The following is a 26,474-nucleotide window of genomic DNA, read 5'->3' as shown; positions in this document are numbered from 1 at the left end:
GTGCGGATTGCCCTTTACCTTCTCTTTGGTAACTCCTGCAAGCCTCAGCCCAGGGGTCAGTTCCCAGTAATCCATCCTGGTCATTCAGGCAGGACTAAGCATCTTTCCTCTACCCCTTACACCTCCATCATAGCAAGACGGCCGTCATGCTAAACTATACCCAGAAACCCCACTAAAGTATAAACTCCTCAAGAGCAGGGGCCAGGTCATACTTGCTCAGTTCCCCAGCGTCTGGCACTTAAGAGGTACTCAATAAATATTTATTGGATGGATGGATAAATATTTGTCAAACAAAAACAAGAGAAGTGAACTTCTCAGATGTAAATTATCTGTTTACTTTTCTCCGTTCCTCACTAAACCACATGCCACTGAGGGCGGGAACCACGTCTTATGTATGCCTGCATCCCAAGGACCTAGTAAATATGTTATAAAAGTGGGTTCAACAAATGAATTTAAAAAGTGAATAAAGTATAGCACTGTTCTTAGGAGCTCAGAGCTCTGGAGTCAGACTGTTGAGCATGGAACCCCAGGTCTGGCATTTACTATCTGGTGTGCAAGTTATGTAACCTCTCTGTGCCTCAGTTTCCTCCTCTGTAAAATTGGGATTGTAGTAGTATTTATCCACAGAGTTAGTGTGGTACTTAAATGCATTAAATTCATGTAAAGTACTTAGAAAATTGATATTGTTGCTATTGCGGCCTTTGATGGTGGAAAAAAAACATGGGTGGATGGCAATAGTGCTCAGTGTCTGTATCTTAATTTACCAGAGTCCACCTCAAGGTAAGTTAGTTGGTACCTCAAAAGGCAGAGTCATGAGCTGGGATAAAGACTCATGCTCCAACAGAGGAATCTGAGAGTTAATCTGGGTCCAGGCCCAACTCTGCCCATCCCCCAGCCTGCAGGCCCTGTGCCCACTGCTCACTAGTCCAGACTCACTCCCTCTTCCTTCTTTGCTGCAGGAAAATGTCTCCTTGATCAAGGAAATTAATGAGCTCCGCAGGGAGCTAAAGTTCACCCGCTCCCAAGTTTATGACCTTGACGCAGCCCTGAAGTTGACCAAGAAAGTCCGTCCACAGGATATTCCAGACACAGGTAATGTCACAAGTCTCCAGGGGAGATTGGCTTTTGGGATCAGGGGATCAGTGAGAGCCATGAGCCACATGTCCATTTGGCTTCTAAGGCGACCCCTTCTAAGCTTCCTCCTCAGGTCACATCTACCCCATGGCCTTCCGAGAGCCTCTCCGTATGGCATGCCTTCACTCCAAAGAGTGGGAGAATGTTACTATATTCAAACACTCACAGGTCCACAGGCCCTCATCCAAAACCCTTGGGGTTAACAATAATTCAGAATGCAAGATTTCTCAGAGTTTAGAAAGGGCATACTGTATGTACTGTATGTTACATAGCATCCCCAGAGGAGTCTGAGGCAATGCCCTAAAGTCAGACACATCAGTGTTTCCATAGTGGAACATATGACTATTCACACTAAGCTTTGTGAGTTCAAAAAGCTTTCCATTTTTAGAGCTTTTTTGCATTTTAGAATTATGGATAAGGGAATCGTAGACCTGGAAGATTAAAATAAAGATGAAAAGAAAGATCAGAAACTGTTTAAAGGGAAAGGGGAAATTACATAAGAAACATTAAATGTCAGTTACTGCAGTTGTATTCTAAGGTTCCTCTGAATTTCTGATGACCGAGGCGAAAAGGGAAGTAAAGAAATATGATAGGTTACATAGTTCTCATGTATGGTAAAAGGAAGTTTATTCTGAAGAAACAAACCTTTTCCTGGCACTAAATTCTATGAGAAACTTACCATATGGGTCTTTACAAAAGGAATGTTGAATAATGGACTTGTCTTTAAGCTGTAAGCTTTCAGACAATAGCAAAATGTTCTTCAAGTGTCCATTTCTTATCTGGGCAGTCAATAAAAACCAAGAGTATAAGGCATTTCTATGGAAAGTTAAGGCTCCATGGTTCAAGTATATTGCTTTCTGGTGGCTTATATTCAGGAATAAAGCTTAGAGACCTTGATGAACTGAAACATCCCATGGCTGTGGATTGGGTCTTTCAAATATCAGTTGTTTCTTGTACTATGATTACATAAGATATTATAATAGGAAGAAGCTGGTTGAAGGGTACATAGGAACTCTTTGTACTATTTTTGCAGCTTCTTGGAGTCTTAAACTATTTCATAATTTAAGTATGGATGGATGGATGGATTTCTTGTCTCACATGCCTTTTTGGTTAGAGTTGGAGAGAGCTTGTGACATGAGTAAACCCTCTGAGTAGTACCCAAAGTGACAATATTAGGTCTAGAGAACTGACATGAGAGTATGGAATGTGTTATGAAAATTGAAATACCTGACAGTGCTGGAGATGAAATCCTGTTCTCTTGGAGGTGAAACACAGATGTACCTGTGAAAAATTGCAAAACATCTCTAAAAAATAAGTTTCAAATCTGCTTAAGCTTCCTAGCAAATAATCAGTCAAGACCTTCTCAGGATGCTGTGTGGTTTAACCAGGTTCTTCTCATTAGTATTATGGAAATTTTCTGACATACGCAAAAATGGAGGGAACAGCCATGAATTCATCCCCCAACTCCAACAGTTATCAACTTCTGTCATTACCCACCCCCACCCTGGATTATTTTGAAGCAAACCAAACACTGTATCATTTGTGTGATCGAGTTTTACTCAAGGAAGATTTCATTTGAAACCATTGAAAACAGATATTAACAGTTAGCTGTTTTGATCATGGAAGAACCTAAGTCTGACCTCAGCTTTTGAACATGGGCCCATGAAGATGAGTTAGCTCACAATACACATCCCCAAGTTGTCTGAGGGATTGACTGGTTCAGTTGGTTTTCAAGAATTCTTTATCTGAACACAAGAGGCTGTCATCCTCAAGCCAGTATTTTAGTTTTAGCAGCATTTATATTCAATTTTCATTCAGGCAGCAATTAACTAACAGAGCTAATAGATACATATGTTTGTTTTTCAAATATTAAAACCCTATCATTAGAACTTTTGATTAAAGGTGGCTAATTGAAAACCTACTAAAATGACAGAAATAAACCGTAAGAACAAAGAGAACATAAAAGAAAACAACAGCAATGCCATTTTGGAAGCTGAAAAATGAATGGATGAATGGTAACTCACTTCATAACCCAAGAAACCTGAATCCTAAGTCAGAAGCATGGAACTGAGAAGAAGCTTGTTCCAGTTTGCTGATGCTGCCATTATGCAAAATACCAGAAATGGATTAGCTTTTATAAAGGAGGTTTATTTGGTTACTAAGTTACAGTCTTAAGGCCATAAAAGTGTCTAAGCTAAGGCATCAACAACAGGGTACCTTCACAGAAGAAACGCCAATGGCGCCTGGAACACCTCTGTTGTCTGGAAAGGCACATGGCTGGCATCTTCTTCCTTTGCTCCCAGGTTGTGTTTCAAAATGGCTTTCTCCCAGTACATTTCTCTCTAGGCATCTGGGGATGTTCTCGTAGTTTCTCCCAGGCAAACTCTGGAGTAGCAAAAGTCTACTTTCAATGGCCATCTTCAAAATGTCTCTCTTGGCTGTAGCCAAGCATCTCTGAGCTAAGCCAGCCAGCCAGCATCTGGATCTGTGCCAGCCTTTTTAAAGGACCCCAGTAAACTACTCAAGACCCATGCTGAATGGACGGGGCCAAGCCTCCATGGAAATAATCTAATCAAAGGTATTACCCACAGTTGGGTGGGTCACTTTTCCATGGAAACAACCTAATCCAAAGATTCTAACCTAATCAACACTAATCCTTCTGCCCCCACAAGAATGCATCAAAGAACTTGGCGTTTTGGGGGACACAATACATCCAAACTGGCACAAAACCTAATGTATACCATAGAACCGTCAAAAGACTCAGGAATTAGCAGTTCTCCGAAAGATGAAAGTAGAACTAAAAACAGGAAGGACTGTCTGTTTAAGAAGCTGTTAGACTGCATCCCCTTTCCACATAATGTCAACACCCCTTCTCAATATGAACAAGTTAGAGTGGTCATTGCCCAGATATCCCTGAAGATTGAGACAGTGATCAAATGAGAGGGAGAAGTAGCAACAGAAAAGATAGGATTTGACAGAAGATTGTGAGTGCTGAATCATTATATAGATTTTTTTCTTTTTCTTTTTCTTTTTTTTTTTTTTGTCTCTAGTGTATTGGAATGGCTAGAGAGAAATAACTGAAATTGTGAAACTGTAACCCACACTATACTTTGAAATTTTTTCTGTAATCGCTTGTTAAACCATACTTTGGAAGTTATCACTTTTCCGTATATATGTTATATTTTATAATAAAAAGTGTTAAGAAAAAAAAGTAAAAGAAAAAGAAAGAAGTGGTTAGAGTCTTCTATTATCCAGTACAATGGCTGAAAATAGATCCACACCAGAATTTCAACATAATGAAATTTCAGAATACCAGAGTACAACAAAAAAATCCTCCAAGCTTCTAAAGTTGGGTGGGGGCAGGTTTCATACAAAGGATCAACAATCCAAATTGCATTGGTCTTATCAATAGTAGTTGGAAGCTAGAAGAGAGCAGAGAAATGCCTTTACTCTTCCAAGGGAAAAAAGATTTCCAGCCAGAATTCCAGATCCAGCCAAACAAACAATCAAGCATGAGAGTAGAATTAAGACACTTTCAGGTATGCAAGGGTTTCAACAAATTTGCCTCCCATTCACCCTTTCTCAGGAAGCTACTAACAGATGTTCTTCACCAAAGCAAGGGAGAAAACCAAGAAAGAAGACATAGGATTCAAGAAATAGGATACTCAAGAAAGAAGCAGAGGAATCCCTAAGATGATTGTGAAGGGAGATTCCCAGATAACAGCTCTGCCAAAGGACTAGGAAGCAACCTATCTAGATTGGATAGGTCAGAAGGCACTTGGAGAAGATGAAACTGGTAGAATATCTAATATCTAATGAGAGAACATTTACACAACTACCAAAGAGATGAGAATGAATTAGCAATAAGTACATATAAAATTAGGCAAATGAAAAAACAAAACAGGTATTAATTCCAGGGAAAGCAAATAGTTGTGTAGAAAAGGAAAAGTAATCATGGTATACTGCATGTTTCAGATGTGACCAGCAGTTATGTAAGTCATAATAATGTAAATTCTGATCAAGATTTTGGGAGATGGAAGGATGGAAGAATGTATGGATGGGAGGGAGCTGAAGGAAAGCTGAATCCTCATGTTTCACTGTGGGAACTGAATAGATAATGCCTAAAAATAATAAACCAAAGAAGCCATATAAATATGTTAATGAGAGTGTGGAAGTAGATGCCAAAAGAATTAGCTGAAATATTGACATTGTTGCCTGTGCCAGTTTGAATATATTGTGTCCCCCAAATGCCATTATCTTCGATGTAATCTTGTGTGGGCAGATGTTATCAGTGTTGATTAGATTGTAATTCTTTGAGTGTTTCTTTGGAATGTGTCCCACTCAGTTGTGGGTGAAGACTCTGATTGGATAATTTCCATGAAGATGTTGCTCTGCCCATTCAGGGTGGGTCTAAGTTGAGTCACTGGAGCCATGTAAATGAGTTGACGGACAGAGGGAACTCAGTGCAGCTGTGAGCGACATTTTGAAGAGGAGCTACAGCCAAGAGGGACACTTTGAAGAAAGCACAGAAGCTGCAGATGAGAAACAGTTTGAAGATGGCCATTGAAAGCTGACTTTTGCTCCAGAGAAGCTAAGAGAGGACAAACGCCCCAAGAGCAATTGAGAGTGACATTTTCGAGGAACTGAAGCCTAGAGAGGACCATCCTGGGAGAAAGCCATTTTGAAACCAGAACTTTGGAGCAGATGCAGCCTCGTGACTTCCCAGCTAACACAGTTTTTTCTGGACACCATTGGCCATCCTCCAGTGAAGGTACCGATTGGTGATGTGTTGTTACCTTGGACACTTTATAGCCTTAAGACTGTAACAGTGTAACCAAATAACACCCTTTTATAAAAGCCAATCCATCTCTGGTGTTTTGCGTTCCGGCAGCATTAGCAAACTGCAACATTGCCTCTGAGGAGTGGGAAGTAGAGGGAGAGTGAAATGGGAAATTATTGTTATTTGTTAGCCTTATATGGTTATCTGATTCTTTAAACTATGGGCATGTATAACCTTTATAATAATAATTAAATTAAGAAAATACAATCATGAGGAAAAGCATGCTTGCCTTCCACTTCCAGTTTGTTATTTTAGGCATATCAAAATTAAAAAAAAAGAAAAGAAAAGAAAAAAGAAGAAAGATTAAAAAAAAAAAAAAAGGAAAAGAAAACCTGAGTCAAAGCAATACAGAATGAATTAGGAAAATATAGGTGAACTAAGGGGGGAAACATACATTGCAGAGAAACGTGGTTGGGATAAGTATATATCAGCCTTGGCTCTATATGGAAAGAGAAGAAACACAAGAGATAAGATTTCTCCCTGAAAATTCCTACCCACAGCCCATATTCAGGCAGGTTTAAGTCTCGAATTTACAATAAATTTGTGGCTCAAAGCAACCCTAATGAAAATTTAATTTTAAATGCCCCCAAGCTGGTAGTTTCCCAGGTCCCTAGCAGAAGAAAATGCAAATTCTCTCTTCAGGAGTATATTTTAAACCCATGGTTCAAAGAAGTCCCATAGATAATGTTCCAAGGAACATGTATTCACAATCAAAAATCACTAAATACATGAAGAAATAAACCATGAAAATGAAAAGCAACAAAATAGACAAATTACAGAATAAAACCACAATGACAATGGATAGCAGAATTATTAAAATAAGAATGTTTAATGTGAAAAAAGAAATAGAAAGGGAATTTGAAAATAAGACAAAAGAATTAAAGTCTCCCCAAATTGAATAGGCATATTTGAAAAAGAACCAACTAAAACTTCCAGAAATGAAAACTGTAATAATTAAAAGTATAAATGCAGTGGACAGACTGAACAATAGATAGACATATGTGCAGGGAGAATTCATAAAATAAAAGAATGAAGATAAGAATATAGGAATTACCCAGATTGTAGCCCTTAGGGACAAATATATAGGAAAAGACAAAGAGAATAGAATGGCATAATTTAACTCACATCTTATTGAAGTTACAGAAAGGAAGAGAGAATGAGGACAGGAAACATTGCAATAGAGAATAGCTAAGAGTTTTTCAGAATTGATGAATGATGCCGATCATCAGATCCAGGAAGCCAATGGATCCCAAGCTGTATAAATGAGAAAAAGGTCACATGTAAATTACAGAACTCCAAAGACAAAGGGAAGATGTTAAAAGCAGCCAGAGAGATTAGATAGATTGCAAATAAAGAATTAACAATTCAGTTAACATCTGACTTCTCAACAATAGCAACAGCATAAGCCAGAAATGAAATCTTCAGAGTGCTGAGAGGTAATAACTGTCCCCTAGGGTTATAACCAGTGAAAACTATCTTCTAAAAACAGGGTCGAAGGAAAAAAATTCTGATGAAAACTGAGAGAATTTGTCACCAACAAATCCTCATAAAGGAACTTCTAGAGAATATACTTCAGGAAGAAGAAAAATGATTTCAGACAAAAGTCTGAATGCAAGAAAAAATGATGATCCAGGAAATGGCAAATATATGGAATCTAAGCAAGCATTAACTGTATAAACCAATGTCTAAATTGTGGGTTAAAACAGCAAGATAGAACTAAAATACTGGCATATAAGCCAGGGGAGTTGAGCTATAGAATTCTGAGTCCTTATGTTGTTCTACAGAGAGTAAAGATATTGATTTACTTTGGACTCTGTTAAGTTAAATATGTGTATCCTAAACTTTTAAGGGTAAGTAATTTAAAAAAAAAAAAAAAGAAATATTTCCAAACCAGAAAGTTTGGGGGGGGGGGGGGGGTAGGGGGGGCGGACTTAAATATACAAGACCAAAAAAAAAAAAAAGGAAGAAAAGGGCACACAAATAATATAAAATACAAATAAAACTGTAGAAGTGAATCTGAATATATCACTAAGCACATTCTTATTTCCATCATTTAAAATCAGGATTTAATCTACTGAAGGAAGCTTGTGGGCAAGATGCAGAGAGGGAGACTGACCAGATCTGGAATATGATAGGCTGGGGTCAGAGCAGGGAGCAAGAAGGAGAATGGGGATATGAGAAGAGTGGTGAGGGTGGGGCCACAAGGAGAGAACTGACTGCACAGCCATGGAGGGAGGACAGCTGGGTTTACACACCCACAGCACATGGAACACGGATCAGCAAAGGGGGCACCCTGCAAGACTGAACTAAAGTATGGTGAGCAGACAAGTCATTATCTGAGGGAATGGGAAGAGAATTGTAGGAGTGAAGGGAAGAGATAGAGGAAAAGCACAGCTCTTGCCCTCAAGATGCTCACAGACTAGGGAGGGAGTCAGATCAGTAAACAAAGCAGAAGCCTACCTTGGGCCACTGGACCATCTTCCATGTCAGCTGGTCTACCAGGGGGCAGAGAAGCACCCTGGGAACATTCATGGGGCAGTGTCACTCTGGCCAGGCATTTTCCAGGCAAGTCCCCTTCATCAGCCAGCAGTTCTGTCCCCCCCTGAACTGCCCTGCAGCTCTGCGATCGCTGATCTCCTCCTCCCTTGCACGTGTGGGAAGAGGCTGACTCTGCAGTACAGCCCACTGCCCAGCCTCTGAGATCACTTAATCACCCTGTAACTGGGCAACCTGGTGTTGCTTTAAAGCTACAATCTGCATCAAGTTCCATATAAAATCTGGAGAAGCACTGGGGCAAAGAGACAAACCTGTGGCCAGTCCTGCTGGTGGTAGCCCAGAGACCCTCTGTCCACACCAAGCTGAAGAGAAAGGAAGAATTGTGAGTGCTGGAACATTTTCAGGCTCACTCCTACTGGGTACCTCCGGGACTGTGGCCTTGCAAATACAGGTTGGGTCCCCGTGGGAAGCCAGATGATGACTGGGTGAGTAGCTTTGTGTGAAGGCCTATGGGGGAAGGTACAGAGCTTGGTCCAGAGACTATGTAGGTAACTAGGAAGGGAGGACATAGCTGAGGGAACAGGTGGAGAGGTAAACAGAAACTTGACAGAGGCCATAGCAGGTGAGTGGCTAGTAGCCTGGGTGAGCTGTGCCTTCTATAGGAGCACTCATCTTCCTAGGACCCCAGGGACAGCTTGACTAGGGTGGTTATCAAGGGCAACCAGTAGCAGAGGGAGGATGAAGGGCCAAGACCTAAAAAAGGAAAACAATACTAAAAATCAAGAGCCTAGAAATTGCAGAAAAGAGGAGTCAAGGAGCAAGAGCAGAAAGAAGAGTCCAGACTTCTCCTGGAAAGAATGATGGGATCAGCTGAGTACTCTTTGAATGCTGGCCCCCATCAGACCAATTAGAGGCTGAAGGTGATGCTGGCCACTGGCCATCTCTCTTTGAAACTCTCTCCCTTCCTTGGTCTCCAATACCCATTCTTTTCTAGTTTTTCCCCAAGAGGTACAAGGAAAAGTCTTTGTAGTAGACAGGAAAGCATACTCTTTTCCACTGAGATAAGTTTAACTGTGGTTAGGGAATTGGAGGTTTGGTTTCTCAGTGAAGTAGGTGGCAAAGTAATCTGTAAGAGTGGAGAAGAGGAGGTAGTATAGAGATTAAAGTTCAGAAATGCCTCTGGAGGGAATGGGAGAGTCCACTGACTATGGACAAAACATTCAGCTGGGGTTGAAGACCATGAATCTGAATCCCATGTTACTTTTTCCACTAGTGCACGGAAGCCCAGGTGTAGAAGTGTAGACATAGAATGGTTGGATTATCTCAGGTACGGGCTGTGCAGGGTACATGGGACAGAAGGACAGGGAAATAAAATACTTGATAGAATACTGCTATCAAGAAAATGGTGGAAGAAACTTACTGTGGCTCTAACTGGATAGAAAAGGAGTGAATCTAATGGGGGCCCATTTGGTAGGTAAAAAATCAAGTTGTCCAGAAAGAAGAGGTCTCAATTCAGTCAAAGAATAGGTGTCTTGAGCATAAGGAAAGAAGAGAGGTTGTGATGAGAGAATGGAGTGCTAGAGTGAAAGATTTAAAAGATGCAGCATCCTGGTGAAGAGAGGGGAAGCCATAAAGAGTGGCCACTGGCATGGCATTGGAGGTCAAGGTCATAATTTTAGTATCTTAGGCTGCTTAAAACAGATGCCATGAAATGGGTAGGCTTAAACAATGGGATTTTATTAGCTTACAGTTTGAAGCTGAGAAAATCAAGTCTAAATCAAGGCAATGCTTTATTCCCGAAGGCCGGCTGCTGGCGATCCTTGGCTCCTCTGCCACTTGGCAAGGCACATGGTGGCGTCTTCTGGTCTCTCCCTTCTCTTCTAGGTTTCATTGCTTTCAGCTTCTTGCTTTTGTGGCTGGTGTGCGTGCTCTCTCCCTCCCCGCCCCCCACCCCATTCACTCTGTTTATAAAGGACTCCAGTAATAGGATTTCTGGAGTATATATGACTTCAAACCACCACAGTCAATGCTGAGAGTTCTGCTTCATGAGGCCAGGGAATCAGACTGGCTGTGGACAGAGGGAGAGAGGATGTTGAGAGAGGGAGGATGACTGATGATCTGGGGAGAATTCTTCAAGGAACATGAGAGAGTGGCCACACAAGGAGGGGCAGAGAGGTCTCCAGGAGCAAGAGTTTTACATGGGGAGGAAGCCTCGGGGCTTGGAAACCAACACTGGTTACCACAAGAGTTCCACCCTGCCTGAGGGCATGGGGAATGGGAGAATTAACAGCCTCCACTGGAGAGGGCCTCAGAGCAGGTGGACCATGGGGGGCTCAGGAGAGGGGCTGGGCTGGGGCCATGCTCAGAATTAACCTTATCTCCCTCAGAAGTGGGTTTCTTCATTTCTCCATCTCTCTGCAAGACAGTGAAACATCTGATCTCTGTATCCCTAGTGTCTGGAACAAGTGTCTGCCCCATAATAGGTGCTCAATAAATGTATAACGGCAGCAGGGAGGGAAGGAGTTTAGGTTAATTTCAAAGAAGCTTGGCAGCAGTCCAGGAAACAGGCCCCCATTAGTCCTGCTCTTTTGCTCACAGTGCCCAGCAGGGACATGATTGGCATCACTCCCACAACGAGACTAAATGAGCAAGAAGAAACTGGAAGAATTATCGAAATGCAACGCCTAGAAATCCAGCGCCTCAGAGAACAAATCCAAGAGCAAGAACAGGTCCCAGGGTTCCATCCCCTCACTGGAGTTCGACTTCCCTCCCTCATCGACTCAGAGGTGAATTTTTAGGTGGACACCAAGTGACACCCTCTGGTGGGTCATGTCCATCCACAGCCAGAGGAAGCACTAAGCATCTTTCTCCAGGCCAGACTCTAGGCTGGAGTTCCTACAGTCCCTGCAGCACAGACCCCACCTAACCTCTTTCTCCCTGCCCCAAGGAACTGGGTCCATCAGAATAAAGGTGTTTGCCCACAACTGGTCCAGTTCTCTGTTTAGCCAGTGAGCTGGGTTGGGGAAGGAAAGCAGGGTTCCTAAGGACTGGGGTGCTCCAACTCATAAAGAGCCGCTGCTGCGTGTCCCTACCTGGACACAGGGCTGCCAGTCACTGCAGAGCTCACGCCAGACTTTGGGGCTGGCTTCCTGCTGTCCCCCCACCACCACCCCTTTTCTTCCCTGGGCCTTACAGATTGGACCACCTGATCTTAAATATGACCATCTGCTGTTTCTGACCTAGCTTTCATTTCTACCAGGTAAGTCAAGACCAGACAAAGCCTCTTGCATTTTCTTTCCCTTTATGAAACACATTGAGATTTTCTGTGGATTTTTACTTCTGTGTAAAGACAAGGGAAAAGATAAAATTAATATAATTAACATGGGAAAGTTACAAGAACACCTCAAAGTCTCACATATCGGCTGGTCCTGTTCTCAGGAATATAAGCAGAACCCTTCCTTTATTTCTCTGACCCCCATGTCACTCTGGACGTGTCAGCTTTATCCGCAAGGCCGTGCCCTGCTCCTCCATTTCAGAGGGTACTTCTCCCTCTTGGAATCCTTTTTCTTTACCCACAGGCCCCATTATTGGGAACCCAGCTACACAGATATGAGGACAGGTGGTTTTTTAATGCACTGAAGAGCAAAGGAATATAACCAGATGTCCGTATCTTCAACCTGCAAAGGCCGACACGCCTCTAATACTCAACAAACATCTAAGCCCCCAGTGCCTGCTGGTCACCTCTGCCTATCTTAGCCTGGCATCTTTGGAGCAGCTGCTGCTTGCCCCATCTTCCCCAATCTGCTGGGCACTAGTCTCCAGTAAAATTGATTAAAAATTGTTTCCTTCTGTTTTTTTTCTTTATTATTAGAGAATCATGACAGAAAATTCAGGCATAAATTACAGAGTTCCCATATATCACCCCATTATTAACACACTATATCAATGTGGTACACTGTTACAGTTCATGAAAGAACATTTATAATTGTATTATTAACTGTATCCATCATTTACAATAGGATTCACAGTTTGTGTTGTAAAGTGCTATTTTTTTAAAAAATCTTATTTAGTACCATACGAACAACCTAACTTTCTGCTTTTAATCACATTCAAATATGTAATTCAATGGTGTTGATTACATTCACAATCTGTGCTACCATCACTACCATCCATTGCCAAAACTTTTTGATCACCCCAAACAGAAACTCTGTACCAATTAAGCATTAACGCGCCATTCGCTACCCCAACCCCAACCCCTGGTAACGTGTATTCTGGTTTCTAGCTCTATGAATTTGCTTATTCTAATTATTTCAAATTAGTGAGATCATTCAATATTTGTCCTTTTGTGTCTGGCTTATTTCACTCAACATGATGCCTTCAAGGTTCATCCATGCTGATGCACGTATTGGAATCTCATTTCTTGTTATGGCTAAATAATATTCCATTGTGTGTATATACCATGTTTTGTTTATCCATTCATTAGTTGATGGACACTTGGGTTGTTTGCACCTTTTGGCAAGTATGAATAATGCTGCTATGAATGTTGTTGTGCTAATATCTTTTTTAGTCCCTGCTTTCAATTTTTAGGTATATACCTAGAAGGGAATTTCTAGATCATATGGTAATTCCATACTTAACTTTATGAGGAATCACCAAACTGTTTTCCACAGCAGCTGCACCATTTTACATTCCCACCAACAATGAACAAGTGTTCTATTTCTCCATATCCTCTCCAACACTTTTTTTTTAATAGTAGCCATTCTATTGGGTATGAAATTGTTCTCTTACTGTGGTTTTGATTTACATTTCCTTAATAGCTAATGATGTTGAACATCTTTTCATGTGCTTTTTGGCCATTTGTATATCTTCTCTGGAGAAATGCCTATTCAAGTCTTAAGCCCGTTTCTTAATTGGGTTGTGTTGTCTTTTTGCTGTTGAGTTATAGGATTTCTTTATATATTCTGGATATTAAACCCTTAATGGATATGTGGTTTCCAAATATTTTCTCCCATTCTATAGGTTGTCTCTTTACTCTCACGATGAAGTCCTTTGATGCACAAAACTTTTTAATTCTGATGAAGTTCCATTTATGTATTTTTCTCTTTTGTTGCTCATGTTTTTGATGAAAAATCTAAGAAACTGTTGGCTAAGACAAGGTCCTGAAGATGCTTCCTTATGTTTTTTTCTAGGAATTTTATGGTCTTGGTTCTTATATTTAGGTCTTTGACCTTCTTGAGTTAATTTTTGTATATGGTGTGAGGTTGGGGTCACTCTTCATTCTTTTGCATATGGATATCCAGTTTTCCCAGCACCATTTGTTGAAGAGACTATTCTTTCTCCATTGACAGCACTGGGCACCCTTGTCAAAAATCAATTGGCCGTAGATGTGGGAATTTATTTCTGACCTCTCAATAAAATTCCATTGGTCTACATGGCTGTCCATGTGTCAGTACCATACTATTTTGATTACTCTGTAATAAGTTTTAAGATAAGGAAGTGTGAGTCATTTGTTCTTCTTTTTCAAGAAGGATTTGGCTATTCAGGACCCCTTAGCCTTCCATACAAATTTGATGATTGGCTTTTCCATTTCTACAAAGAAGAATATTGGAATTTTTATTTGGATTGTGTTGTATCTGAAAATTGCTTCAGGTAGTGTGCTGGTTTGAATGTATTATGTCCCCCAGAAAAAGCCATATTCTTTGATGCAATCTTGTGGGGCAGACATATTCGTGGGGATTCAATTGGAAAATTTGGATTAGGTTGTTTGCATAGAAATGCGTCCCACCCAACTGTAGGTGATAACTCTGATGAGATATTTCCATGGAGGCGTGGCCCCACCCATTCAGGGTGGGCCTTGATCAGTGGAGCCATATAAATGAGCTGACAAACAGAAGGAACTCAGTGTAGCTGAGAGTGACATTTTGAAGAGGAGCTACAGCCAAGAGGGATGCTTTGAAGAATGCACTGGAATGGAGGGATGAGCTTCAGCTTACAGAGACATTTTGGAGATGGCCTTTGAAAGCAGACTTTTGCTCCAGAGAAGCTAAGAGAGGACAAATGCCCCAAGAGCAACTAAGAGTGACAGTTTTGAGGAGCCAAAGCCTAGAGAGGAACGTCCTGGGAGAAGGCCATTTTGAAACCAGAACTTTGGAGTAGCCACGTGCCTTCCCAGCTAACAGAGGTTTTCCGGATGCCATTGGCCATCCTCCAGTGAAGGTACCGATTGTTGATGCGTTACCTTGGACACTTTATGGCCTTAAGACTGTAACTGTGTAATCAAATAAACCCCCTTTTATAAAAGCCAATCCATCTTTGGTGTTTTGCATTCCGGTAGCATTAGCAGACTAGAACAGGTAGAATTGACGTCTTTACAATATTTAAACTTCTAATCCATGACCATGGAATGACCTTCCATTTATTTAGGTCTTCTTTGATTTCTTTCAACAATGTTTTTGCATGTGTGTGTGTGTTTTTTTTAGCTTTATCAAAAAATTAAAAAAAAAACATTTCAAACAAAACAAAGGAAAAAGAAAAACAAATAAGCTAAAATAACTACATTGCTTCCAATATTTTCCTACCAAACTCTAAGAAAATTAACAAATCGTAGTCATTTCTGAGCATTCCCATATCATTAAGGTTACCCTCAATATCTTATCTGTTCTTCTTAGATTATCATCCCCCGTTCACTATTTGCTGTTTATCTCTACGTCCCCTATATTCTACAAGATAAGACACTTACTTTACATTTTTCACAGAGTTCACATTATTTGGTAACACACAATATCTCTCTTTTTGTGTCTGGCTTATTTCACTCAGAATTATGTCTTCAGGGTTCATCCATGTTGTCATATGTTTCACGACCTCATTCCTTCTTACTGCCACGTGGTATTCCATTGTGTGTATATACCACATTTTGTTTATCCACTCATCTGTTGAAGTACATTTGGATTGTTTCCGTCTCTTGGCAATTGTGAACAATGCCACTATGAACATCAAGTGCAAACATCTGTTCATGTCACTGCTTTCAGATCTTCTGGGTATATACCAAGAAGTAAAATTGCTGGATCATAGGGTAACTCGTTATCTAGTTTTCTAAGGAACTGCCAGACAGTCCCACCAGCAATGAATAACAGTTCCAGTTTCTCCACATCCTCTCCAGCATTTGTAGTTTTCTGTTTGTTTAATGGCAGCCATTCTAATAGTTGTGGTCTTAATTTGCATCTTCCTAATAGCTAGTGAAGATGAACATTTTTTTCATGTCTTTTTTAGCCATTTGTATTTCCTCCTCAGAGAAATGTCTTTTCATATCTTTTGCCTATTTTATAACTGGGTTGTTTGTACTATTGACTTGAGTTTAGGATTTCTTTATATATGCAAGATATCAGTCTTTTATCAGATACATGGTTTCCAAACACTTTTTTCCCATTGGGTTGGCTGCCTCTTCACCTTTTTGACAAATCCTTTGAGGTACAGAAGATTTAATTTTGAGGAGTTCTCATTTATCTATTTTTTCTTTCATTGCTTGTGCTTGGGGTATAAGGTCTGAGAAGCTGCCTCCTAATTCTGTCTTTTTTTTTTAATAGATGAATTTTATTGCATCTTTAAAATTACAGATAGGTCTGGCATCTTGTTTTCATTGCTGCACAACTCTTAGATCTTATTCATCAGCCTGCTGATCTGTTCCTTTTTCAGAGACATAGATACCATCCAAAAATTTTTCTTATATCCTTGTTTTTAACTGTTGTTGCTTGCTGAATCAAAGCAGCTGAATTTGATACAAGTTCAATGTCATTTCCTTCAAGAATGAAGGAAGCCCTTTCTGGGCTTGAGATACTGAACAGGCAATACCTGGCCTTATCCGAACCCAAGAAATTTCGGATTTGAACCAAAGACCCACTCTCTTGAATAACAAGGTTGATGGGGAAGTGAGCACACACAGGCCTCATCTTGTAATGGAAGCCCAGTGTAACACCCTTGATTGTATTCTGTACATGACTACAGATAGTATGAACTGTATCCAGCTCTTTTCTATTTTCCCACCATTTGTCAACCCAAAGCCTCTTCTTTTTCTTCCCAAGTAGACTTGAGTTCGACATTGATATGATTGAAGTTCCTCTGCAGGGTACCTCGGGGGCCCTTCACAATAACTGTGCAGCCCTTCAGCGTGATGCCAACATTTTCTGGAATGTCGACAGTCTGGTTGCTGAGAGTTGTCTTCATTCTCGCAGTAGATGCAGCAAAGCCTAATACTAGGTCTTGACGATGTTTCCCTCCGCAATGTTTTCGTTTGTTTGTTTTAAGAACAACAATAGAAACTTTATTTCATTATAAATAAGGCTTTCAAAGGAGTCTTTTGCATTCACACTAGCTTTTTTTTTTCAATTAAATTCAGTTTTATTGAGATATACTCACATACCATACAATCATCCATGGTGTGCAATCAGCTGTTCACAGTACCATCATATAGTTGTGTGTTCATCACCCCAATCTATTTTTAAACATTTTCCTTACACCAGAAAGAATCAGAATCAGAATAAAAAATAAAAGTAAAAAAGAACCCCCAAGTCATCCCCCCATCTCACCTTATCTTTCATTCAGTTTTTAATCCCCATCTTTCTACCCATCCATCCATACACTGGATAGAGGGAGTGTGATCCACAAGGCTTTCACAATCACGCCATCACCCCTTGTAAGCTACATTGTTATACAGTCATCTTCAAGAGTCCAGGCTACTGGGTTGGAGTTTGTTAGTTTCAGGTGTTTACTTCTAGCTATTCCAATACATTAAATCCTAAAAAGGGTTATCTATATAGTGCATAAGAATGTCTACCCGAGTGACCTCTCGACTCCATTTGAAATCTCTCAGCCACTGAAACTATTTCGTTTCATTTCACATCCTCCTTTTGGTCAAGAAGATGTTCTCAATCCCTCAGTGCCAGGTCCAGATTCATTCCCAGGGGTCACATCCTGCGTTGCCAGGGAGATTTACACCCCTGGGAGTCAGGTCCCGCATAAGGGGGATGGGCAGTGAGTTCACCCGCTGAGATGGCTTAGCTATAGACAGAGGGCCACATCTGAGCAACAAAGAGGGATTCAATGGGAGACTGTTAGGCACAATTATAAGCAGGTTTAGCCTCTCCTTTGCAGTAACAAGCTTCATAAGGCCAAGTCCCAAGATAGAGGGCACGGGATACTAAACTGTCAGCCCTCAATGTTTGTGAGAACATCAGCAACAATCCAGGCCTCAGCAATGTTTTATAGTGTTCTGTATATAAGTCCTTTACATTCTTGGTTAAATTCATTCTTGATATTTTACTCTTTTAGTTGTAAGTGGATTTTTTTCTTTATTTTCTCTTCAGGTTGTTCAATTCTAGTATATAGAAACACTGCTGATTGTAGGGTATTGATCCTGTACCCCTCTACTTTGCTGCAGCTTTGTTACGGAATTTCAGGATTTTTATATATAGGAACATGTGATCTTCAAATAGAAAAAATACTGTTTCCTTTCCAATTTGAATGCCTTTTTTTTCTTTTTTCTGCTTTATTACTCTGACAAGAACATCCAGTGCAATGTTGAATAACAGTGGTAACAGTGAATATCCTTGTCTTCTTTATCTCAGAGGGAAGCTTCTCAGTCTTTTGCCATTGAGTATGATTTTAGCTGTGGATTTTTCATATATCCTCTTTATCATATGAAGAAGTTTCCTTCTGTTCTTAGTTTTCCAAGTGTTTTTAACCAGAAGGGATGCAGGATATTGTCAAATGCATTTTCTGTATCAATTGAGATGATCACATAGTTTTTTTTCCCCTTCATTTTATTAATGTGGTTGTTCCAGTTTACCAAAACTGCCATTTTGGAAAATACCAGAAATTGATTGGCTTTTATAAAGGCTTATTATAATACAAATTTACAGTTCTGAGGCCATAAAAGTGTCCAAACTAAGGCATCCAGAGGAAGATACCTTGACTCTGAAAAAGGCCGATGGCATCCGGACCACCTTTGTCAGCTGGGAAGGCACGTGGCTGGCGTCTGCTCTGGAGTTCTGGTTTCAAAATGGCTTTCTCCCGCAACATTCCTCTCCAGCATCTGCTTGCTCCTGGGTTGCGTTCTCCAAAATGTCTCTGTAAGCTGCCGCTCCTCCAAAATGTCACTCTCAGTTGCTCTCTGGTCCTCTGTCCGTGAATTCCTTTATACAACTCCAGTGATCCAATTAACACCCACCCTGAATGGCCAGGGTAACACCTCTATGGAAATCATCCAATCAAACATTTCACTCACAGTTGATTTAGTTACATCTCCATAGAAACAAAGAATTCCAATCTAATCAACACTACTACGTCTGCCCCCACAAAATTGCATCAAAGATAATGGCGTTTTGGGAAACATAATACATCCAAACTGGCACACCTTCATTACATCGTTTGATCTATTTCAATAACTGTGTGAGGTGGGCAATATCATAAAAGATGCAAAATTGAGTTTAAAGAGCCCAACTTGCCCAAGGAGAAGCTTTGGGCTCTATCACTAAGTACTCACTTACCCTGAGCTAATTAATATTATGTTAAATTTTTGGCTTACATTACCATCTGGTTCCCAGTTAAAGGTATAGACATGGATTTTGCTTTTTCACTGCCGTATCCCCAGAATAGAGAACTGGGAATGGGATAGTATTTATTGAATAAATGGGTGAATGACTACAAAAACCATATTCTTAAGCACCAAATTACTCTGTCCACTGTTTAATCTTTTATGACCAGTTCTGTATGTACTTTAGTTACATGTACTTTATATATCCTACTATCTCTATTACTCATAGGATAGATGTTTAGAAATTGCATAAAGCAAAGAAACTTAACAACAGGAGAGAGAAGTTCAAGAACATACTTTATTATTCTACTTGGTGGACTTGATTTTATTATTAGATATTAAAGAAGTTTAATATTTTCTGGTCTCTATACAGATATAAGAGTACCATTAATTTCCAGGATTAACATAGTGAACTTAGAATATTTTCAGGAAATCAAATAAGATTGTTGTAACCTCACTTAGAACAATAAAGCATTTTAAAAGCATCAGAACTCATTCTCCTTGTTGCCTGTTTGCCTATGAAATGTACTTTTGAGGAACTTTCTAATATTGCCTTCTAATGAGCTTTGCTGAATTGGTAAAAATATAAATCACATGCTGCTACATTTTTTAAAAAATTAAAATGGACACACAAGTCCATCCAGCCTGAAAATGAGAGAAATTAAAGACTTTTTATTTAAAAATAATTCATACCACACTATCTCGGTTCCTATTCTATGTAGAGCATAGAGTTTTTCAAAAGATGATCTAACAACAAAGATAATTTACAGCATTTTCTAAATGAATTTAAGGTTAAAGGCGATTATCAATTGTATTTTTCTGTGAAAGTTTTATCTTAAAAAAGGTAAAAAGAAAACTCCCCAGTAGAAACTGAAATACGCCGTTTTCTTTTATTCCTCCACACTAATGGACATTCAAAATTACACTCCTTGATTATCCTGCTCCTTCCTTGATTTGATAGGCAGTATATTTGAAATATTTAATTGACCAAATATTCCTATTTCAAACCCAATGCAGACAATGAAATACTCTTTTGGTAAGAAAATGTAATGTGTTAGAAAAGAAGAATGGGTAGTGTTTGCTAAGGGTCTTTTCATGTAACCTTTTTCAGCAAGTCAGAAACCAGCTTTTCATCCTGCTTATTTTAGAATTTTCTCGTTGATCTGTGGGCCCGAGATCCCTCTCTTTGCCGTAGTAGATAGATGGTAAGAGGTAGAAAATCTTATTTTAGTCTTATATTTATAAAGGAATAAGAGGAATAAATGATATTATCTGGTGTAACAAAGCTAATGCTTTGATCAAATGTTTCAGTGTAACACACTAATCTAATGTGATATAGTGGGTGTGAGCTATAGAGAAGGCATTTGTGTTACAAGAGGTAACTTTATTTTGTGATGAATGTGAATACTTGGCATAAAATTAAAGTGCATGCAAATGAAAAAAATTCAGCTATTTGTTCTTATCTCACTCTCCTCTTTGAAAAGGCTTCCAAATAAATTTCTTCCCTATATAACAATTCTAGGAATGAGAAAAATTTGCACTGAATTCTCTCATTGCATTTACCTTATGGGCAACATACCTATCTCCTGGCTCCCAGAGAGCTTTGTTCCAAAATCATAAGTGCTAATGCAAACAGGGGACAAACATATATGTTGCTCCAACATTGACAAGCCCTAAATACCTTTGCATAATTCATGATTATTGCTGTGATTTGTCTTCAGAAATTAATATTTCCTGTTTATTGGCTTTTGGTAAAGAAATCATAGCACAGACCATTTTGTGGCTACACAGCATGGCCAAGTGGTTTTTGTGACATTTTTAGAACTATTTTTTCACATTTTTCTTGAGGCTTAATTTGGAGCCCATCTCTTTAAAAATTTCGGGACATTATAACATTCATTTCACTTGGTTTACTCCTGGCTCCTTCCTCTCACCCCTACTTTTTCATATCTGTTTTTGTTTAATATTGTTTTTAGCTTTCATTGCATGTATTTCAGGGTCACTTTAAATCTTTTCTTTAACAGGGAATGTAAAGCTAGATTAGATAGATAAGTGGATTAATAGAATGTGACACAGCATTTGCTGTTTTAATGTTTTTGAAGTTTGTAATTTTTACTCAGGTACGATAAATTACAACCAATATGTTTGAAGCTATATATATTGTGATCCCAAGTAGAATAATATACTCTCTAATGTTGAATTGCTGAAAATTGAGTAGGGAAGAAAGAAACCTCCACAATTAACCAGTATAAATATACTATTTGCAATAAACAGAGTATAAAGAATGCTGGCAGAGCTCAAAAAGCCTTGGACAGCTCTGGGGTAAGAGATATCAAAGTCCCTGGTATGCAAGGTTGGCTCAATTAAATGTAATACACATTAACAGAATGAAGGGAAAAAAAACACGCATTCATCTCAGTTGATGCAGAAAAGACATTTAACAAAATCCGGCACCACTTCATGATAAAAACACTTAGAAAATTAGGCATAGAAGGAAACTTCTTCAACATGATAAAGAGCATATATGAAAAGCCCACAGCTAACATCCTGTGTAATGTTGAAAGATTGAAAGCTTTCCCTCTAAAATCAGGAAAAAAGACAAGGATGTCCACTGTCACCACTGTTATTCAACATTGTACTGGAAGTTCTTGCCAGAGCAATTAGGCAAGAGAAAGAAATAAAAGGCATCCAGGTTGTAAAGGAAGAAGTGAAACTTTCCCTATTTGCAGATCATATGATCCTATATACAGAAAATCTTAGCAAATCCTCAACAAGGCTACCAGAGCAAAGAAATCAATTCAGTAAAGTGGCAGGGTACAGGATCAACACCCAAAAATCAGCATTTTTCTATACACAAGCAATGAACAATCAGAAGAAATCAAGAAAAAAATTCCATTTACAATAGCAACTAAAAGAATCAAATATCTAGGAATTAATCTAACCAAGGATATAAGGGAATTGTACACAGAAAACTACAAAATATTGCTAAAAGAAATCAAAGAAGACATAAATAAATGGAAGGACATTCATAGATTGAAAGACTAAATATCGCTAAGTTGTCAATACTACCCAAAGCAATTTATAGATTCAATGCAATCCCAATCAAAATTCCAACAACCTTCTTTGCAGAAATGGGAAGTCAATCAAAAAATTTATATAGAAGGGTAAGGGGCCCCAAATAGTCAAAAACATCTTGAAAAAAGAAGACTGAAGTTGGAGAATTCACACTTTCTGATCTTAAAGCCACAGAAATCAAAAGAGCTTAGTACTGGCACAAGGACAGACATATAGAACATGGAATCAAATTAAGAGCTCTGAAATCAATCCTCACATTTTGCCAACTAATTTTTGACAAGGAGGCAAAAACCACTCAATTGTCTTCAACAGATGGTGCTTGGAAAACTCAATCTTCATTGGCCAGAAAAAAAATGTAGGACCCTACCTCAAACCATATTCAAAAATCAACTCATAATGGATCAAAGACCTAAATACTAGAGCTAGAACTATCAAACTCCTAGAAGAAAATGTAGGGAAGCATCTTCAGGATCTTGTGTTGGGCAAGGTGTTTTAGACTTTATACCCAAAGTTCAAGCAACAAAAGAAAAAACAGATAAATAGGACCTCATCAAAATTAACAACCATTATGCCTCAAAGGACTTTATCATGAAAGTAAAACAACCTAAACAACGGGAGAAAATATTTGGAAACCATATACCCATTAACAGTTTAATATCCAGAATAGATAAAGAAATTCTTCAACTTAACAAAAAGATAAACAACCCAATTTTAAAATGGGCAACCTGAGGAACTGGGGGAAAAGGCAGTTTTTTATATCCTTGGTTAGATTAATTCCTAGATATTTGATTCTTTTAGTTGCTATTATAAATGGAATTTTTTCCATTTTTCCCACCTGGGTTGTTACTGATGTTCTCACAAACATTGGGGACTACCAATTTAGTAGGCTGAGCCTTGGATCTTGGGGCTTGCTCTTACGAATCTTGTTACTACAAAGAGGAGGCTAAGCCTACTTATAGTTGTGCCAAAGAGTCTCCGCCAGAGAACCACTTTGTTACTCAGATGTAGTCTCTCTAAGCCCACTCAGCAGGTAAACTCACTGCCTTCCCCCCCCCCCCACCATGTGGGACACGACTTCCAGGAGTGTAAATCTCCCTGGCAACGTGGTACATGACTCCTGGGGATGAGCCTGGACCAGGCATTGTGGGATTGAGAAAATCTTCTTGGCCAAAAGCAGAAAGAGAAATGAAATAAAATCAAGTTTCAGTGGCTGAGAGATTTCAAATGGAGTCAAGAGGTCACTCTGGAGGGCATTCTTATGCACTGTGTAGATATCCCTTTTTAGTTTTTAGTGTATTGGAATTGCTAGAAGGAAATACCTAAAACTGTCGAACTGCAACCCAGTAGCCTTGATTCTTGATGATGATTGTGTAACTATGTAGTTTACATGATGTTGCGGTTTGCTAATGCTACCCTTAAGCAAAATATCAGAAATGGATTGGCTTTTATAAAGGAGGTTTATTTGGTTACACAATTACAGTCTTAAGGCCATAAAGTGTCCAAGGTAAGGCATCAACAATCAGGTACCTTCACTGAAGGATGACCAATGGCTTCCAGAAAACCTCTGTTAGCTGGGAAGGCACAAGGCTGGTGTCTGTGCCAGAGTTCTGGTTTCAAAATGGCTTTCTCCAAAATGTCAGTGTCACTTCCATTGGCCATCTTCAAAATGTGTCTCTTAGCTGCAGCTAGCTAGGAGCTCCTTCTGTCTGATCTCTTATATAGGGCTCTCATGAACTAATCAAGGCCCACGCCGAATGGGCAGGGCTGCACCCCCATGGAAATTATCTAATCAGAAATCAGTAAGCAACCTAATCCAAAGGTTCCAACTGAATCAACACTAATACGTCTGCTCCCACAAGATTACATCAAAGAACATGGCTTTTTCTGGGGGACATAATATAGCCAAACCAATGCACATGGTGTGACTGTGTGATTGTGAAAACTTTGTGCCCCACACTCCCTTTATCCAGATGAGTAGAAAAATGGGGACAAAAATTAAATGAAAAATAGGGTGGAATGGGGGGGATGGAATGCTTTAGGTGTTCTTTTTTACTTTTATTATTCTTATTTTTATTTTTTTGAAGTAAAGAAAATGTTCAAAAATTGATTGTGGTGATGAATGCACAACTGTATGATGGTATTGTGAACAATTGATTATACACTGTGATGATCGTATGGCAAGTGAAAATATCTCAAGAAAACTGAATTTTTTTAAATGGTCAAAATACTTGAATAGACATCTTTCCAAAGAAGATATACAAGTGGCCAGAAAGCATATGGAAGGATGCTCATCATTAGCCATAGGAAAATGCAAATCAACACATAATGAGATACCATTTTATACCCATTAGAATGGCTGCCATTTAAAAAAAAATGGAAAATAAGAGTTGGGGAGGATGCAGAAAAATAGGAACACTCATTCATTGCTGGTGGCAATGTAAAATGGTACTGCCACTATGGAAGACAGCTTGGCAGTTCCTCAGAAAGCAAGGTATAGAACTAACATATGGCCCAGATGTCCCACTACTAAGTATATACCTAAAAGAATTGAAAGCAGGGACTGGAACGTATATTTGCACACTGGTGTTCATGGCAGCATTATTCACAATTGCCAAAGGATGGAGGCAACCCAAATGTCCATCAACTAATGAATGGATAAATAAAATATGGTATATACATACAATGGAATATTATTCAGCTGTAAAAAGGAATGAAGTCCTGATGCATGCAACAACATGGATGAACCTTGAAGACATTATGTTGAGTGAAATAAACCAGACACAAAAGGACAGATATTCTATGATCTCGCTGATTTGAAACAATTAGAATAAACCCAGAAAGTCAGAACCTAGAATATAGGTTACCAAGTGTGCCAGTTTGAATGGATTATGTCCCCCAAAACACCATTATCTTCGATGCAGTCTTGTATGGGCAGGAAATGTATTGGTGTTGATGGGTTAGAGAGGAGACTTTTGATTGGATGTTTCCGTGGCAATGTGATCACTCAACTGTGGGTGAGATCTTTCATTGGATAATTTCCATGGAGGTGTGGCCCCACCCATTCAGCATGGGCCTTGATTAGTTTACTGGAGCACTATATAAGCTCAGACAGAAGGAGAAACCTTGCTACAGCCAAGAGGGACACTTTGAAGAATGCATGGGAGCTGAGAGAGGAGCTTCAGCTTACAAAGACAATTTGGAGACAGCCGTTGAAAGCAGACAAATGCCCCAAGAGCAACTGAGAGTGTCATTTTGAAGAGGGGCTGCGGCCTAGAGAAGAATGTCCTGGGAAAAAGCCATTTTGAACCCAGAACTTTGGAGCAGACACCAGCCACGTGCCTTCCCAGCTAACAGAGGTTTTCCAGATGCCATTGGCCATCCTCCAGTGAAGGTACCTGATTGTTGATGCATTACCTTGGACACTTTATGGCCTTAAGACTGTAACTGGGTAACTAAATAAACCTCCTTTATAAGAGCCAATCCATTTCTGGTGTTTTGCAGTCTGGCAGCATTAGCAAACCGGAACACCAGGGGATGGAGTGTGGATAGGGAATGGGAAGTTAAGGCTTAAAATGTACAGGGTTCCTATTTGGAATGATAGATGTTTAGGTAATGGATGGTGGTGATGGTAGCTGTTCTAGTTTGCTAATGCTGCCAGAACGCAAAACACCAGAGATGGATCGGCTTTTATAAAGGGGGTTTATTTGGTTACACAGTTATAGTCTTAAGGCCATAAAGTGTCCAAGGTAACACATCAGCAATCGGGTACCTTCACTGGAGGATGGCCAATGGCATCTGGAAAACCTCTGTTAGCTGGGAAGGCACGTGGCTGGTGTCTGCTCCAAAGTTCTGGGTTCAAAATGGCTTTTTCCCAGGACATTCTTCTCTAGGATGCAATTCCTCAAAAATGTCACTCTCAGTTCCTCTTGAGCATTTGTCCTTTCTTAGCTTCTCTGGCACAAAATCTGCTTTCAACAGATCTTCAGTGACTTTCATCTGCAGCTACTCTCTCAGCTTCTGTGCATTCTTCAAAGTGTCCCTCTTGGCTGTAGCAAGCTTGCTCCTTCTGTCTGAGCTTATATTGTGCTCCAGTAATTTAACTCAGACCCACCCTGAAGGGGTGGGGTCACACCTCCATGGAAATTATCCAATTAGAGTCATCACATTCAGTTGGGTGGGTCCCATCTCCATGGAAACATTCAAAGAATTACAATCTAATCAACACTGATATGTCTGCCCACACAAGATTACATCAAAGATAATGGCGTTTTGAGGGGCATAATACATCAAAATGGCACAGTAGCATACATTGAGAATGCAATTAACAGCTTTGAAATATAT

General features: G+C 39.6%; 1 protein-coding gene across 7 annotated transcripts in view; it reads left to right on the top strand.

Moving 5' to 3' along the window:
• Positions 1 to 26,474, top strand: part of CFAP57 (cilia and flagella associated protein 57) — a 142,213-nt gene that overhangs the window by 102,329 nt on the left and 13,410 nt on the right. For 3 of the 7 annotated variants that reach the window (XM_037827494.1, XM_037827491.1, XM_037827492.1), the window contains exons 22-25: positions 960 to 1,092; positions 11,069 to 11,256; positions 11,714 to 11,729; positions 12,049 to 12,412. In XM_037827494.1, coding sequence (XP_037683422.1) covers positions 960 to 1,092; positions 11,069 to 11,256; positions 11,714 to 11,729; positions 12,049 to 12,083 — 372 coding nt within the window. In that variant the 3' untranslated portion in view covers positions 12,084 to 12,412. Of the gene's footprint in view, positions 1 to 959; positions 1,093 to 11,068; positions 11,257 to 11,665; positions 11,730 to 12,048; positions 12,413 to 26,474 lie in introns of those variants that run through there. The other 4 variants (XR_005215401.1, XM_037827495.1, XM_037827493.1 and 1 more) reach the window with 3 other exon arrangements.

Source organism: Choloepus didactylus, chromosome 2, assembly GCF_015220235.1.
Source record: "Choloepus didactylus isolate mChoDid1 chromosome 2, mChoDid1.pri, whole genome shotgun sequence".
Taxonomy (NCBI): domain Eukaryota; kingdom Metazoa; phylum Chordata; class Mammalia; order Pilosa; family Megalonychidae; genus Choloepus; species Choloepus didactylus.
Note: the sequence above shows the minus strand (reverse complement) of the source record. Positions and strands in the feature narration are given on the sequence as shown.